The 17,827-nt window shown below is 40.9% G+C and overlaps 1 protein-coding gene and 2 non-coding genes across 3 annotated transcripts; 1 reads left to right on the top strand and 2 right to left on the bottom strand.

The window, feature by feature from the left end:
• The first annotated feature begins 8,623 nt into the window (after nt 1-8,623).
• On the top strand, nt 8,624-9,882 carry LOC148867387 (uncharacterized). Its single transcript, XM_088975065.1, has 3 exons — nt 8,624-9,354; nt 9,455-9,573; nt 9,686-9,882. The coding sequence occupies exons 1-3, from the start codon at nt 8,817-8,819 to the stop codon at nt 9,737-9,739; spliced, it is 711 nt and encodes a 236-aa protein (XP_088831191.1). The 5' UTR covers nt 8,624-8,816; the 3' UTR covers nt 9,740-9,882.
• A 27-nt stretch (nt 9,883-9,909) lies between these two features.
• TRNAM-CAU (transfer RNA methionine (anticodon CAU)) lies at nt 9,910-9,981 on the bottom strand. The gene has a single exon. It is a non-coding gene; the product is annotated as a tRNA-Met (tRNA).
• Nucleotides 9,982-10,210: 229 nt separating this feature from the next.
• Nucleotides 10,211-10,282, bottom strand: TRNAM-CAU (transfer RNA methionine (anticodon CAU)). The gene has a single exon. It is a non-coding gene; the product is annotated as a tRNA-Met (tRNA).
• Between the last annotated feature and the right edge of the window lie 7,545 nt (nt 10,283-17,827).

Below are 17,827 nucleotides of genomic sequence, written 5' to 3'. Positions count from 1 at the left end.
GGGTGGCGACATAGCACTTGCGAGACTCAAGTTGGTCGCCCTGCACTACCCCCCTCCGAAGTCTATAGGGAATTTCATTGCCAAATAATAAGTGGAGAGCACCGCCCGTAGGGCATGGGTGATTGGTTGGCCTATTATAGCATTGTACGGGGAGGGGATCGCGACCACTAAGAAGTCATTGTTGAGCCTTACTACGCTAGGCCATGTGCCGACTTCCCACAGGTACTGTTATTTTCCCCAGGGGCCTGAATTCTTCTCCGCTGAAGCCTACCAAGGGAGTGTTCGCGGGCCTCAAGTCACTTCCTTGCAGCTGAAGCTGGTCGAATGCGGCTTTGAAGAGGATATCCGCCGAGCTACCTGAGTCAACGAGGATACACCTGACCTCGAAATCATTGATCCTTACTTTTATGACGAGCGCATCATCATGGGGGTAGTGGACCCCGTGCGCATCGTCCTCTGTGAAGAAGATCGGCTCCTCTATTTTCGGCCACTTCGGAGGATTCTGTTCTTCTCTGGAAGCTTCACGAACTGATGTCCGAGCTGCCGCTGAGGTACAACCTGCAACGATCGAGCCTCCAACTATCATGTGGATGGTGCCCTGAACTGGCCTCTCTTTCGGGGACTGCCTCTGTGACTGCTCTGCCGGCCTATTGCTGGACTCGGGAGCATCCTTATCATGCTCCCCTTGCCAACCTGCTTTATTATTATTACTATTATTCTGTACAAAATTCCTTAGATATCCGCAACGAATGAGTTCCTCTATCTCGTCACGGAGATTCTTACAGTTCTCGGTACTATGACCATGGTCTCTGTGAAAGTTGCAATATAAAATTTTATTCCTTTCAGTAGGATTCCTCCTCAGGCAGGGTGGCCACTTCACGTACGGGGCATCCTTGATTGCCATCAGGATTTTGGCCCGTTTAGCATTCAGTGGGGTGTAGTCAGTTTGGTCAGCTACAGGGGCTCGGAATGGCTGACTCGGCTTTGCCCCTCGAGCTAAGTCCTTCTTTCGGTTGTCTCCTTGGCTGGAAAGTTTCCCTTCTCTCTTTCTCTTTTCGGGCGCGCTCACGCACTTCTGGTTGATCTCCTCTTCCGTGGCTTTGAACCTGTCTACAAGCTTGAGGAATTCAGTTATGGTCACCAGCTGGTTGACAACCATGTGCCACTTGAATTTCTTGTGCGTCACACCCCTCTTGGCTGCTGCAAGGCACACTACGGGGTCTAGGCGTGGTATCTACATGCATGCATCGTTGAACCGCTTGATGTAGCCCCAAATGGACTCTCCCTCTCTCTGCACTATATTGAGAAGGCTTTCCTCAGTTCGCGAACTCCGCTTGCTGGTGACGAAGTGAGACGTGAAGGCTTGCGCGAACTATGCCCAGCTTCTTATCGACCCGGGCGCAAGGTTTCGATACCACGTGCAGGCCACTCCTCTGAAAGTGGTGGAGAAGGCCATGCACATGCAAGACTCACTGGCCCTTGCCAGGTGCATCTGTGACTGGAAAACACCTACATGATCATTCGGGTCGAACGACCCGTCATACTTATCGAGAGGGGGGAGCTTGAAGTCCTTGGGCATTGGAATGACCAGGAGTTCGGGAGATAGGGGGATGGAACAGAAAGGAGAGGAGCTTTTACTTCACCCGAGCTTACCTCTTCCCTGCCTCTGAGCTCGGGCAGGTTGTAGGTGGCAGTTTGGAGAGCTCGGCGGCGACGTCTTTGCTTCTTGGTGGGCTCCGCGTTGGTGCTGCTCGCCTCCTTATAGTCAGGGATAGTTTTCGCAGGAAGCGACTCGGGCCGCTGGTGATGGCTACAGACGGAGGGGTCTTTCTTAGAGTCTGCAGCCAAAATCTTGAACCGGTTCTCTAGAAGTGGGGCTTCGAACTTTGATTGCGGGGGAGACGTAGGCCTGGCAAGTTGGGATCCTTTTGACCTGACTGCCCGCAACGAGACCGAAGTGGCTGGTCTTTCCTTCCTGCAGCGGGAGGAGGCTTGGCTCTTAGGGGGGTTCTGGGAAGCCTCTTCTTGGCGAGAAGAGCGCTCATTCTGGCGACGAGGAATAGTTTGCCACGAGGCCGGGTGCCGAGGAGGGAGCTGAGGCTGAGGCAATTGAGGGAACTGCTATTGATAGTGATATTGAGAGACTTGGTGCAGCACCTGCTGCTGGTAGAGCTGGAATTGCTGAAATTGCTGCATCTGGGCTTGCATGGCCCACACAGACTACACCAGGTTGTCGAGCTGGCTCTGGCTTGTCGTCGGAGGGACGATAGAAGGCTTAGTGAAGGTTGTCCCAACGGAGAAAGGTAGGGGGATGCTCAAGGGTGTCGTTACTTGCGACACGTTCAGGCTGGAGACTCCATCCGCGGAGATGGGAATAGTGAACTGCCCAATACAGACCACGGGAACCTGGAGTTGTTCCTCAACAATGCCCATCTCCATGCTGCGTCCGACGTTGCTTGAAGAAGCCATGGGTGCTAAGTCTTAAAAAGGGAGTTGCAGAAACTAAGGGGAGGCTTTTTGAAGCGTTTCCCACAGATGGCGCCAAATGATGGTGCGCGATCCGGTCACTCCTAACTAGCGGTTGCGTGGCTCCTAAGTGGTACCTAAGATGGAGAAGACGAGGAATCCCTGGGGGACTTGCCCGGCGGGAACACTCCGATGGTTAAGTTAGAGCTCTGTGAAAAATGCAAGAAGAGTAAAAAAGGGGTTAAGAGTGCAGATAGCATGGGTGTCAAAAGATTATCTGCCCTTTGGGATTGGGACTACTTATAACAGAACTCTACCAATTCAGGCTCACCTGCCTCTGTCAGGGTAGGTATAACCTTCAATGTCATCCTGCCGAAGCCGTTACAGCCATGGCTGAGGTGGCACGTGCCGGGCCGTCACTGCAGGGTACGTACTTGTCAGATGTAGGACATCCTCCAGAGGTGGTGGGCACGACACCGTCTGGCAAAAGACGTGGTCGCAGTCTCCAGGTTTGCCAGATATAGTTGTCAGCCAAGAGATCTTCCTGCGATAGGCCGATCTGCTCTTCTGTGAGCTACCCTGTACCGAGCTACCCTGCAAGTGGCGAGTTGCTTGTGGCAAGTTCTGCCGAGCTGCCTGTGGCGAGCTGCACCAGCGGCGCTGATCCGAGGTGTCTCTACCTCGGGGTGTCTAGAGGCGGATCGGGGTGTTCCTCTTTGGGAATGGCTTAGAACCCACTGGGAGGAGCTCGGGCATTAGGAAAAGTCAGGGGGCCCCGAGCTTGAAGGTAGCTCGAAGAGCCTCAGCCTTGGGAAGAAGGTGCAAGCCAGACGACTCTCGGCGAGTTGCCAGATTAAACTCAGTGAGCCTTTCCCACTGAGTTGCGGCTACACTTGCTGTGCTGTCACGCTGAGTCATCGCTAAGCAAGGTCACACCCACATGTCTCCGTGATATTCTGAGAAGAAGAAAGAAACAGAGAGGAAAAGCAATGCGAACATAGTGATATTGGAGGTGGAAATGCTAAAATCCAAAAAGATGAAAGAAAGTTATTGATCACGAGACTTTTGATGAAAACTAACTATCTTTCAAGGTGAATGGATATAAAATTGATATAACTTGTTAATTACTTTAATGTATAAAGACCAGTAAATCATAACTCGATATGAGCATATCCTTGTATAAAGACTGTATTTGAACACTAATTTCACCTTTTTTTTTTCCTTAGGCTGAGTTTGGAAGGAGTGAAAATGCAAATATATAGAGTACAAAACCTTATATTTTATATGTATTTATGTTGTACATATTTGCATTTGTAATCTTTCCAGACTGAGCCTTAGTGAAAACTCTAAATTGTAGACTGCATATCTGTATCCTATGTGCCCACAGCTATTTATTTAGATGAAGATGATAATAAATGGGTGGGTTCTACCTAGAACCCAATAGAATCAACTCGAACCGGCTTAGAGCTGACCCTATCTAATCTATTGGCCTTGGTTAACTTTGGTGGAAACTGCCTTGAAAATTGATCAAGATTTGAAGATTTGAGTCTAAGCATTCATGATTATAAAGACCATAGTCTTAATTGGCCAATAAGTCACTTAAGTGATTTAATCTTTTTTTTTTTCAATTTAATATGTGTATAATAAATAATATAAAATGTAATATTTATAAAATATAAATTAAAATAATAAGTTTTGAACTATATATTAACACATTATGAGAATCTACAAATTAATTTACTTAATTTAATCAATAATATAAACTTTGAATACTATTATTGAAAATCAAGTTTTTAAAGTAGCAAGTTCCATTTTTTTTAGAAGTAAGAAAGAATAGGTTACATGTATAGACATTGGAACCAATACTAGAACCACCAATGCCAGAACTGACCCTAAAACTGATATTGACAGGGTAGGCTCCGGTTTCATAAACCTGGATCCGACCCCTACAGTGCAGGTTCTAGGTTTTTGTCTTAGAACCAAAACAACCTGATCCATATTCACCCCTAGGTTGGAAAAAACCGTGATGCGGGAAATACATGTATGATTCCGAAAAGGCTTTGACCAATCAAAACACTCATGAATTTTGATGAAAACTATAACCAATTAATCAACCAAACATCATAAAAGTGGTAATCAATTGGGTGGGTTTCATTAAAATTCATTATTCAACCCCCTGTGAATTCTTTTTAATATTTCTTTTAGCTAATTTTGAGGGTTTTAGTTTTACTCCCATGCGTTGTTGTGAGTTGTGACTATTGGACCTGGCAGTCAGACCATTCGGTTGGTAGCGGACCAACCTTAATTATTGGGTGTGGACAGTACAACCCATTTGATTCTTCAGCTTAATTTGAAAACTTGTTTATCCGTTGTTTGGTATTTTACTATTTTTATTAAATTAAAGTTTACTTGAAGAGCAAGGAGACAGACAGTAGCTAGGATTTGTACATAGAAACTTGGAAGCTACGTCCAAGTGATGAACTATATATTATATTATTTCATTTCAACATTAATTCATGCTGCAGGTACTTCTGTCTTCTGGGGAGTCTTCTGAGTTGTCTCATCCCCAGAACAGCTCCAAAAGATTTTCATTTTCTTTCTTTAATAATTAACTCTCTGTGTGTGTGGGTTTCTCTTTATTTTACATTCATTCATTCTATTTCTAACTGGTTAATTAATAATCAGATGAACTGATTCATTGTTAATGGAGTAACCGAAAGTGAAGACTGATGATCATTTTGTTGCTTTATTGCATGCAGTAACGAATTCTGAAGGCAAAGCAGCTGCAAGGAGGAACAAAAATGAGAAGGAAAAAGGAGAAGAAGGTTAGCCCAAATACCCTTTACAGGAAAGCTCCTCGGACAGACATCCCTGATCAAATAGACATCTTAATCAACAAAATCAATTCCGACCACGGAAGGCATGAATGCATCAACTTCAGCAGGGTCTCCAAACTGTGGAAACCAGGATCAAGAAGATGTATAATTAGCTCGAGTACTGGACAATTGCCACAGCTCCTTCTTTCCGGCCATGAAGGCAGGCTAACCAGTCTCTACTTTTACAAGCCAATCCACAGATGGAACACGTCCTGCAGAAAATGGGAGGGTATGTTCTGTTGGGACTGGAATCACCTCATGGATTCTCCCATGGGGAAGCTTATAACCAGACCCATCAAGCCTCAAGACTCTCTCCTCTCAGTCATAATCTACGATTGTGGAAATCCACTTGATAGCCCACTTCCAGTTTCAGAACGGGGCTCTTCTGGTGTCCAGTTTAAGAGAGTGCTCTCTGATACTACTACAGTCGACTGTGATTGCATGGAACTAAGTGGTGGTTCTTATCCAAGCGTCATCTTCTATGTGTCTGCAAGAGGAGAATCCATCCAAGAAGAATACAGACTGATGGACCCAAATTCATCCTGTGTCGACCCACGAATCATACAATTCACAAACGCTATTGGATTTGGAGATATGTGTTATGCCTTGAGTTTGCAGGGAACCTTAGCAGTTATTGACTTCAGCTCCAGGCCTAGAACAATTACAATCTCGAGTGCAAAAAGAGCAATCCCATCCACCTAGTCAAAGGGTTTCAGAGAGTATTTAATTGAATCCAACGGAGAAATCCTGCTGGTTTTTCTGATTGTAGGAAATGTTAAAAAATAAAGGATGGTTAACACAATGAAGAGAACAGTAACAAACAACGAAATTAGCAGAAATGACATATCTTTAAATAGCAATAAAACATAACAAACTATCAGAGATTCTAGTACCAAACACCCTTGATATGACTGCTAAAAAATAACAAATACAGTCCCAACTAAGTCATTATTTGACTAACTCAACAGTAAATAGTTTCTACATTAATCTTTAACACCCTCCCTTAATGTAGAAATTTAACAACACCTAAAAGATCTCTTAAGTCCATGAATTTCTTCAGTGGAAGTGGCTTGGTGAATACATTTGCAACTTGATCATTAGTACTGCAATATTCCATCTTGATGTCTCCTTTTGCAACTACCACTCTTATGAAATGATGATGTATCTCAATATGCCTTTTTCTACTATGATAGATTGGATTCTTTGTACTTGATGGCTTCTTCAAAGACAATTGGTTCATCAATCTTGGCAATTTGACATTGTTCTGTGTTGTCATAAATTTCTTGCAATTATTTCCATTTTCTTAGAGGTGTCTCTGATGAAGACGAGCTTGGTGAGTGTGAGTTTGAGACCGGTGATTGACTGTTTGCTGGTGTAGAGGAACCGAAACCTCCATTCTCATTTTCTTGCCTTATAGGAGAGTTAAGGAACTCGCCATCTTCTAATATTGGACCTGATTGCACATGTGCATGTTCCATCTCAAAAGAGAGGGAAGTTAGATGACAACAGTATTAAATGCATATTTGTTGGCTATAGTACTGAAACTAAAGGGTATAGTCTCTATGACCCTATCACAAAAAAGTTACTAATAAGTTGTGATGTTGTATTTGATGAGAAGAGTGCATGGAATTAGGAGATTGTGCAATCAGGTCCAATATTAGAAGACGGCGAGTTCCTTAACTCTCCTACAAGGCAAGAAAATGAGAATGGAGGTTCTGGTTCCTCTACACCAGCAAACAATCAATCATCGGTCTCAAGCTTACACTCACCAAGCTCGTCTCCAATCACCGGTTTCAGTTCTCCTCTGAACCAAACAGTAAAGGGAATATACCATTTGAATTCTGATTCTAATTCTGACTGTTGACCAAACGGATTAACTACCGAGTGTTGCCTTGTAGGGTTGACAATAGGTTGGGTAGATCTGACAGCCTGATCCAACTAATTATGAGACCAGATCTACTCCTCATAGAGCACACCTGATAGCATGATCCAACTAATTATGAGACCGGATCTACTCCTCATAGAGCGCACGTCACACTAACCTCATAGGCGCATCCCATCATGTATCAGAAACATCTTCTATATTTATGAACTATTATTCATGGGAGATGTTCCCAATTCATGATGGTGCTTGTGAGGTCATTGTGAGGTGCGCTCTGTGAGGACCAGATTTGGTCTCCCTAATTATTATATGATTTAGGTCTGTATTATGCGTCCCGAATATAATTGGGTTGCTAGCTATAACTTTTGGTTGTTATATATAAAATATTTATAGTATTTATAAAATAATTGATACTATACGTATTTTTAATATATTATTTATTATAAATAATAACTTCGAAAAACTGAACAACTGAAACAATCAATCGGTTAATTGATTGATTTGGTTTGATTTTGGTTTAGGATAAAGGACCAATTTGACTAATCGAATTGTGAATACCCCTTATAAAAGCCTATTTTTCTTATAATATGGTTGTAATATTAGCATGTTCTCATGCTTAAGGGTTTGTTTGGTTTGTAACTGGAATTGGAATAAAAAGCCCTTTAAAATCAAAATTGGAATGGTTGTATGTTTGATTCAGAAAGGAATCAAAATCATAATTAGAATAAGGTGGAATGGGATTTCATTTCCATGGGAAGGGAGGGAAATACCATTCCACCAGGAATGGAAATGTGATTTCAATTCCATCCAACCAAATAGTTGAATCACAATGATTCATTCTAATTTCTATTACAATTCCGAACCCCTATTCCTATGAATCAAACGGGCCTAATGTGTCAATTTAACAAATCAATAGGCATATTTTTAAATTATTTAATCTGATTACATATTAAAAATATAGCTATTATTGGGTCTTATAGCGTCAGGCTGGATAGATAGTCTCGATTGCAAACTCGATTGGGTCTATCGTGACCTAGACCTGACCTGACTCGACTTATTGATAGTTCTAATCAATGTTTTCGAACCACTTTGACCTAAACGGTCAGACCTTTTGGCTCCAAAATTGTATAAATAACCAGTTCTGTTTTACCTTAAATCCGGTCCCTGACCAAAAACCATTGAATTGGTCAACAATCCATTGACCTAGGCGGTTGAATTATTGACCCATTCAATGGTTTTTGACAGTTATTTATTTTAATTATTTTTTTTTATTTTTTGTTGGAACGAGTCATTTATTCAAATTGGACGGTCGAACCATCCACCCGGAAACCGGTTCTAAATGCGGTAGTTGCACCATTGGCAAAACTGTCATTACCTAAACATATCCTCGTGTGCCCATAGACACACCCATCTCAATATGTTATCTCAACCTTCCGAATTATCGAAGAATTCGGAATCTCGAGAACTGAAAAAACTCAAACGCCATCAAATCCTTCTGAAAACAAAAATAAGCAAACAATCGATGCAGCCCCATCACAATCCTTCCCTCTCTCTCTTTCTCTGCTCTGCAGTTCTTTTTGTGTGGATTTCAAATGGGTTGCAACAAATCAAAGCATGACGTTGCCGCCGGCAACACTGTTCGCCGTCGCAAGAAACTAAGCGTTGCCGTCGAAGGGAGCAAGGAAGGTCTAGAACCCATCCCTGAAGGCGACGTCGACGGCGTCGCCAAAAGCCCATCTCTGCAAGTGCAACAACAACCAGAACCTAAAAATACAACAACAGAGATAGAATTCCAGAGCGAGAAGGTGGTAGGGGGAGGAGATGTGAAAGACGTAGTTGTGAATACAGAATCGAACGATGGGGGGACGAAGGAAGCAAAGGGTGCTACGGGGGAGGGGCTGGTGGACGGAGGGAACGAAGCCCACCACGGTAGATTGATTTCTCGAGACTCACCGGACCACTACTTCTCGTCCAGGAAGAACGAGGATCCGATCGACGCCATTGTTGGTGACGAAGGAGGAGTCGTGTACTTCTCGCCACCCCATGAACCAGACATGCCTGGAATAGGAGCTAAACACAAGAAAGGTTTCGTTGATGAAGGAGAGAAGAGAACAGAAACAGAGGAGAAGCGTAAGTCCAGTTTCAACCCATCAATCAATCAGAAAATTCAGAGTGAAGTGAAATGCTACTCTGCCTGGTTTCCTTGGTTGACTGCGTTTGATGTGTGCAGGGAAATCCAAGAAATTGGAAGAGAAGGTTTTGGTGAAAGAAGAAAAAGTGGTGACAACCATTGAAACCAGAGTGGTGACAACCATAGAGAACAAGAACAAACTAGGTGAAATTGTTGCGGTAGGATTTCAATTTCAACTGTTAAACATTAATTTCTCTGTCAATCTTACAGTTGCTAATGTCAGCGGAAGTGAGATTAAAATCTCTATTATGGTTTTTTTTCTCTGTGCAGGATCATTTAAGTGGTTCGTCGTCGTCACCTCCAAAAGTCAGTTCCAAAACTTGATGTAAACCAGAATCCGAATGCAGAGAAGATGAACATACATTGATAATCGTTGTAGTTCTAACACGATTTAAGTGTTAGTCGAATTGTCATTAGTCACTGAAGAAACGAAAAAAATGAAAAAAGAAAAAAGATAGAAAAAGAAATTAGGAAGCTTTTACTCTGAATCAGATTATCAGAGCCAGGTTTCGATCCTGGGACCTGTGGGTTATGGGCCCACCACGCTTCCGCTGCGCCACTCTGATGCTGCTCCATTTATAGAGAAAAGGAGAAAAAGGAAAAAAATTTGGAAGCCTTTTCTCTGAACAAGGTTATCAGAGCCAGGTTTCGATCGGACCTATGGGTTATGGGCCCACCACGCTTCAGCTGCGCCACTCTGATTCTGGTTGTGTTTTTTTTTTTCATAAAATTTCATGGGTTAAAATGTGAAATAGAGAAAAGTAAAAAACGAAAAAAATTGGGAAGCATTTTCTTTATCAGAGCCAGGTTTCGATCCTGGGACCTGTGGGTTATGGGCCCACCACGCTTCCGCTGCGCCACTCTGATGAGTGCTGTATCCTTTTTAATATCGAATTTCTATTATCCACCCATCGGTCCTGATGCCGAGCTACGGGTCCACGGTCCAGACCCTCTAGACCGTTTCAAACTTAATCACATATCAGAGTAACTTTTTTTGTTTTTCTTTCGAAACTCATCCTTGATGTTTTCTGAATTTTTGCTGCCTTGTTCTTATACTTGCAAAAATGGGTTGTGATGTCTGATCAGAAAAGCTCGGTTTTTTTGCTCAAAAAAAAAAAAAAAAAATCCACTACGAAAACCTTTCCTATCATATGTTTGTTTCATGGAGGGAGTTGAACCTTTTCTTTCTCTGAAGTCGGAGGTCAGAAGCTACTAGGCTGGATTTGGAATGCTCTTCTGTTATTTTTGCAGTTGTGTCTACTTTCCTTTCATCATCTTGGTTTGCATTACATGACAATATGAACCCTTGTTTCGCTTTCTTATGCCGATCGAGACATCTGAATGGTAAAGGAGGGACTCTTGAAGGTGCATCATTATTTGTTATTCATAATGTTTAATTGGGAACTCTGTAGTCCATGAAGTATGAATTTCTATCAAGTGTTTTTTACTTACTTGAATGTGAGATATTTGTTAAGAGTTTGATAATGTGGCCATGTCAGAGTTTAATGGAGAATTATTTAGCTGATCCCAAATGGTTGGCTAAGTCTTGGTTAAGTTGTTGAAATCATCTTTTTTTTTTTTAAACTATCGATGATGAATGTTTCTTTTCTTTTTTTTTTTTTTGCATACCTATGGCTGTGGTAGAATTTTGGCATTTTTGTTATGAACTGTCCTCTCTCTCTCTCCCCTCTTATACACACACAGTTGAAAGCCCTTGTAAATGTAGGGATGTAAACAGATCGGATTGGATTCGAATCAGAGTATATCCAAATCCGATCTGACACTGTGATGCGGCTAGAGGCAATATGGTACGGACAGTAGCCAGTTTAACAACTGGACTAAAGGTATCAGTAAAATCGACTCCAGGAACCTGAGAAAAACCTTGAGCAACTAATCTGGCTTTTTACCTTTCTATAGAACCATAAGGTTTTCTCTTGATTTTATAGACCCACTTAGAGCCAACAACAGTCATGAAGGGATCATAGGGAACAAGTTGCCACATATCGTTTTGGAGGAGAGCATGAAACTCAGAGGTCATAGCAAAGCGCCAATGAGCAGACTTGGACGCCTGAGAATAGGAAGATAGTTCCATATCACAAGCACCACTAGCTACTAGGAGTCCTTCAGGAAAAGGATACCACATAACAGTCTAAAATTGGCGAGTAGACATGGAATGAGTGGTCATAGTATGTGTTTCTGCCGCTGGAGGAGGAACAAGTGTGGTGTCAAGAATTTCTTGAAGCAACCGTGTTCTCTGAGGCAGCGGTTCTATCTGACTATCACTATGAGACAAAGAACCATCGGTAGAAGCATTAATAGAAGAAGAAAAATTTGGAGAAGTACCATGATGATTTGGAGAAGAATTAGCAGTAATAAAAGAAGAAAGAGAAGGCTCATATGCATTAGTAACTGTGGTTACAGGTAACAATGAAATTGGTGCCAAATCTAGATGTCCAAAGGATGGACTATCTTGAGAAATCTTAGGAAATTGTTTCTCATTCAAAACATGTTTGGCAATAATTTCCTTTGAAGTGACTAGGTTATAATACTTATACCCTTTATGAGAAGAATTGTAACCAATGAAAATGCAACTGGTAGACCTATAAGCCATTTTATGCTTATTATATGGTCAAATAAGAGGACAACAAAGATAACCAAAACTCCGTAACATGGAATAATCAGGTGCACACCCAAATAATTTTTCATACAGAGAGAGATTACCAAGGGTCGGTGTAGGCAACTGGTTTATGAGAAAAACTGTAGTTTCTGTTGCTTCAGTGGACTCGATAATATGTTGGTGTTTTCATTCAGTACTACCATTCTGCTCATGAGTATGAGAACAACTTACTCGATGCAAAATTCCTTTATTGTCCAAAAATTGAGATAATCTACGATATTTACCTCCCTAATGACTTTGAAACATTTTTATTTTAGTAGAGAAGAAATTTTCAGCATACCTCTTAAATTTAAGAAAAGTATCAAAAACATATGATTTTCCTTCAAGAGGAATCCAAGAAAACTTTGAATACATATCCATAAACAAGACATAATAACAATAGCCTTTTGTAGACAAAACTGGGACAGGTCTCCACACATCAGAGTAAAGAAGCATGCCCAAGTCAATGATGCCAATTCTGAAGAGAAGCTCATTCTCCAACAAAAGCTTCAGCTAAATTCCTTTTATAACTATTAGTGTCTGGAAATTGATAGAGTCCATCTCTACTGGGTCCTTTGATTAAAGTTCTCTCCGTATGATCATTCAATAAAAAGAAATCTGAGTGAAATTTAAACACCAAATAATGATCTCTTGTAAATTTGTTAATAGAAATCAAATTCTTTGTCAAAGCAAGAACATGATAAACATTTTTTAGTTTAAACTGATGTTGATCATAAGTTAGAGAAGAAGAATCAATATTCTTAATGGCCAAACCTTCTCCATTATCAATTTTCACTTGATCCGTTCCTAAAAATTCAGACTTTTTGTAAATTGTCAGCATCTAGAGTCATGTGGTGAGTTGCTCTACTATCAGGATACCAGGTAGGATCGAAATGAGCAATTGAACCATTGTAGGAAGACATACCACTATGGAATGCAGCAGTAGGATTTGGCGAATTATGGTTGCTTTGTCCTTGGTATGAAAGATCATATCGTTTGTAGCACTTCAAGGCTCCATGTCCTGGTTTATTACCTAGCTGACTTACAATTGGGTTGCCTCGTCCTTGACCTCGTCCAAGCTTATTGCTACTCTTATTATAATAATTATTTTTCTATTATTTGCAGCAATATTAGCGTTGGGAGCTTCATTGGATATATTATGTTGAATAAGCCATGATCCATGACTAAGAAGTAAGCCATGAACATCATTGATTCATAACTGATCTGCATTAGTTCTGTTAGTAATAGCGGTAATAAGAGATTCATATTCACTTCCTAGTCTAGATAAAACATATAGAGCAATATCCTCTTTTGCTACTAGTTCAGAAATAACAGATAGATTGTTTGCAATAGTCTTTGCTTTTTTAATATAGTCACTTGTGGATAAATTCCCTTTCTTAAGATTCTGAAGTTGGCATCTAAGTTGTAATATCTTAGATCATGAGCGAGAAGAGAACGATCTCTCTAGGGCACCCCAGACTTCGATTGTAGTAGAAAGCACAACAACTTGGGCTAATAAGCCCTCAGTCAGAGATGCAACAAGCCAACTCAAAATGAGTTGGTTCAATTGTACCCAAGACGAATAATATGGGTTAAGAATTTCCTTACAAATATTATTTGGATCTGGGATGTCCTCCGGTGGTGCCTTGGCCGATCCATCAATCAAACCCATCAACTTGTATGCTCTAAGCACTGGTAAAAGTTGAGCTCTCCACAATAGAAAGTTCTCTCCATTCAACTTGATAGTGATATAAGGAGATATGTTGGGAATCGAGTTCATGACCACCGTAATATACATGTGCTAGAGAACAGACGAATTGGAGTTCATTTCTTCAAAAGAATCGGCATTGTTTGCATCCATGATCAACCTTCAAGTCTTAGCTCTGATACCAAGTTAAAGAACAAGAAGAGAAGGAAAAAAAAACAATGCAAGAGAATTGTATTTCTATATATGTCAACTAGAGATACTTGGGTACAATATATATACAAAAATAATAAAATAATAAAGGAAAGAAAAGTTTCTTATTAATAGTTGTCAATGTATAAAGTTTCTTATTAATTTATTTCCTATTTCAGTTATTTTTGAACTTGGGAGAGAACCTCCATTAGAAACTTCCACTCTTGTAGAGTTACCATTTTTAGATCCTTCCTCTTTTATACTAGTCAACCCATAGCTTTCCTTAACAATGGGTTGGTCTTGTTTGATTACAACACTGCCTGGGTGGTCATGATCTCCAAGCTTTATTCACTCTGCGAAAATGAAGATTCTCTAATGGATTTTTAAGGTTTATTCCTGGTTCTTGTTGAGTTTCTAATATTAGATATATCTGCCTCTTCACCAACTCTAGAAGTTGCTCTGGAAGATGTGGCCATGGTGACCTCGTAATAACTGTATACTTCTTGTCAAAATTTTCACCATTATTATTGTTTGCCTCTTTTTCATTCTTTTGTTTTCATCTTCCTCTTCCCATGTCTCTTTCTTAAAATTAAACTCAAATGCCAAGAGATTGACAAAAGAGAAGAAGCTAAGAAATAATGAAAGTTATACAGTGGTTGAACCTGCTAATTTGTGGCAGATACATAGAGGAAGAGAGAGTTTCAATGAATCAATGGAGACAAAGAGAACTAATTAATTAAAAAAGATTCACATGGACTTGGTCCCCAAACAATTTGACTAACCAATGCATTGCAATATTTTTATGTTAGACTTTCTATCTTACAAGGACAAGTGCTAGGGTAGAAGTGCTGACCTTAGTTTTATTTATTTATTTTTCTTTCTTTTTTAGTGTTCACCATAGTTACATCAACCAATCATTTCCTCTGTGGGCAACAAGCTAGCTAAGGGGGCGTTTGGTGCGTCTTTCTGTGTAGTCTTTCGATTGTTTACAAGCCGAGTATACTGAAATTTGGTCTATTTTTGTTTGGTGTGTGGAAGATCTAGCTGCCAAAATACGGAATGCCGAAAAGACGCGAAAAGCCCATTTTGGATTGATTTCGAGAAGCTCTAAATGGAGTTTTTTGTGTCTTTTGCGTTTTATGCTCGCACTTTTGAGACGCGGAAAGACATGCATTTTCCAAACAGTCTTTGGGATGCCTAGACCTTATGTCAAAAGCTCAATGCATCTTTTGATTGTCAAAGCTACAAGAAGATCTTCTCAAAAAGACTTGCCAAACAGGCCCTTAAGTCATGCAATAAACCTCAAAATCACTATTTCAAAGTATCTTTACACAAGGGAGCCATGCCCTCCTCCCCTATGGCCCAAAAATCCCCACTATTTCATGTAAATTTCCCCCTCCCCCATTCCCCAATCCAATGGGTTGGCCCCCCTGTGACCATCCATATTCCCCCCCCCCCCCAAATCAACTTTAGGTTTTGGTCCCCCTCATGAAAATTTCCTACCTTTGCCCCTATCTTTACACTTCATTCACAGTTTATATTATAACATATGGATGACCAAGTTAATATGCCTATCTTAAAAATACTTTTTAACCCACCCATATATTCAAAAATATTTTAATCCCACATTAATTTTATTTCCTGTTAAGTAAGGTTTATAATATCGAGTAAGTTTTTATTTAAGCTTGTTCATTTGCTCTGACGTTTGATGTCTGAAAGTGTAATAATTATGTTAAGAGGTATATTGGTATGGGTGAACTTTTCTTTTTTAACTCTGATTGTTGAAAATGTTGTTCTGAATTCTGAATTTTAAAAATTGTCAAATATGTATTTTAACCCCTTATATGAGGATTTTTGTTTACGTTACGGGGGTATCAATGAAAAGCAAAAGGGAAAATTCCTGATCAGTACCCTCTATTTTGGCTCGAGCCACAATTTGGTCCCCGAACTTTAAATTGCGATAATTCAGTACCTGAACTTTCCAAAAATGGCAATCTAGTACCCAAACTTTCAAAATGAGACAATCTAGTACCTGTCGTTAACCAGTCTGTTAACCTGTTGTTAAGTGACATTAGAAAAATAAAAAATGCCCTTCAAATGCCATCTAATTCTCTTTATCAACCATTCAAACATTGATAATAAAATGAGCATTCTCAAATTCTAGATTCTTCTAAACAGTCACCAACTTTTTTTAATAGAAGAGGTGAACTCTTATTAACTCTTACGTGGCGAGCTCTAGCATGAAAATTTTTAGTTTAAGCCTTCCTTTAATTATTAATACGATAAGAAAATTAATTTCCACACTGAGATTTGATTAACAGATGAACAATTTTCTAGGAAAGCTATTGAGAGATTCTAAACTTGGTTCAACCCAAACCGGAGATTTGTTGGCAGAATCCGAAGACCAGCGAGGCAAAATGCCTCCACTCTTCATGTCAAATACCCACCAACCATCACTGGTGTAGTGGGTGTAGGTACATAATGCTCACTCAGTCCCCTAGAGCATAATAGATATTGAATTTGTACCACAAGGATGCTTGCGATTTACCCATAACCAGTCCTTCTTTGCGATAAACCAACGATGAACCCATTCCCAGCACAGGTACAAGGCAAATATAAATTAAACCAACGAAGGGGTCCACGTGCACTAGGCCCCACGACAAACCTTGGGCTGTTACAGGGTCGTTGTTAACCAAAATCAGGACCGAATATTTGTTGCACATGGGGCTTTTTTTAATTACTTGTGTGACTAGGAACCACGTAGGATTACCGAAAGACTACTAGTTAGATAATGACGTCACTAATGCCACAACAACTAAGTGAGACGCGAGAGGCAGTAGCACACGTGGGTTATGAGGATCCCTGGGAGAAAGAAAAGTTAATGTTTGAGAGATCCCATAAGGACACATGGCGAAACCCTAGCGGTGCTCCTTAATATCCGACAACAAATCTAATATTCTCTTTCCCAGTGGAGAATGAATGTTTTTGGCTCCTTCCTTTCAAGACCTCGGGATCCTCTCCTTTAAATGGAGATCCCCCCTTATGACGAGGGGCATTCATTCAGCCTTTAGCAAACCCTGTCATCAAAACTCCCTACTCAGCTACCTCCTCGTCCCTCCTTCACCCTAGACCCTTCGGTTGATTCTCTGTTCTTGGTCTTCTTCTATCTTTCAAAGAGATCGCCCACCAACCTAACCACTCCTTACTTACATTAGAATTTCTAGTCCGGTCTTTGATCATAGAAAATGGTCAACCGCAGAATCAACCTCACACCCATCCCCGAAGAACATGGCAACATCCCAGAGGATACTAACCCGGGAACAAAGCAACAACTCAAAACAGAATTACCCCATCAAGCTGATATCGAGATTCTCTCGAATAAAGTATATGAATTCAAGACCCACTTCGAGGCTCGATTTGAAAAGGTAGAACAGGCACAAGAGGAAACAAAGAACACACTCCAGATACTCTCAAATAAAGTATATGAATTCAAGGCCCACTTCGAGGCTCGATTTGAAAAGGTAGAACGGGCAGAGGAGGAAACAAAGAACACACTCCAGATCCTCCACTAGCGGACAACTCTGACTGAACAATCCCCTTTCACTCCGGCTCTGGTTCCTGTTAATATCCTTGCTAGCCGTCGTGCCTCCAACCTAGCCTGCATTGTACTAGAACAACTAGCTAGAACCAACCCCACATAGATAGGGCAACATTCTTTTGCCTAACCTTAGACCTTCCCCTGAACTAACCTAGCTATGGAGGCTCCACTTAGCTGAGACGAGTTGAAAGAATACGTTCAAGGTCTAGTGGTGGAGAGCCACAACCGGGCCCAGGACTCGGCTGTTTTGTAGAAGCCTTA

Source organism: Nelumbo lutea, chromosome 3 (assembly GCF_056320005.1).
Source record: "Nelumbo lutea isolate HS-2025 chromosome 3, American lotus-T2T, whole genome shotgun sequence".
Lineage (NCBI taxonomy): Eukaryota > Viridiplantae > Streptophyta > Magnoliopsida > Proteales > Nelumbonaceae > Nelumbo > Nelumbo lutea.
The sequence above is the reverse complement of the archived record's forward strand: the minus strand, read 5'-3'. Positions and strand labels throughout refer to the sequence as shown.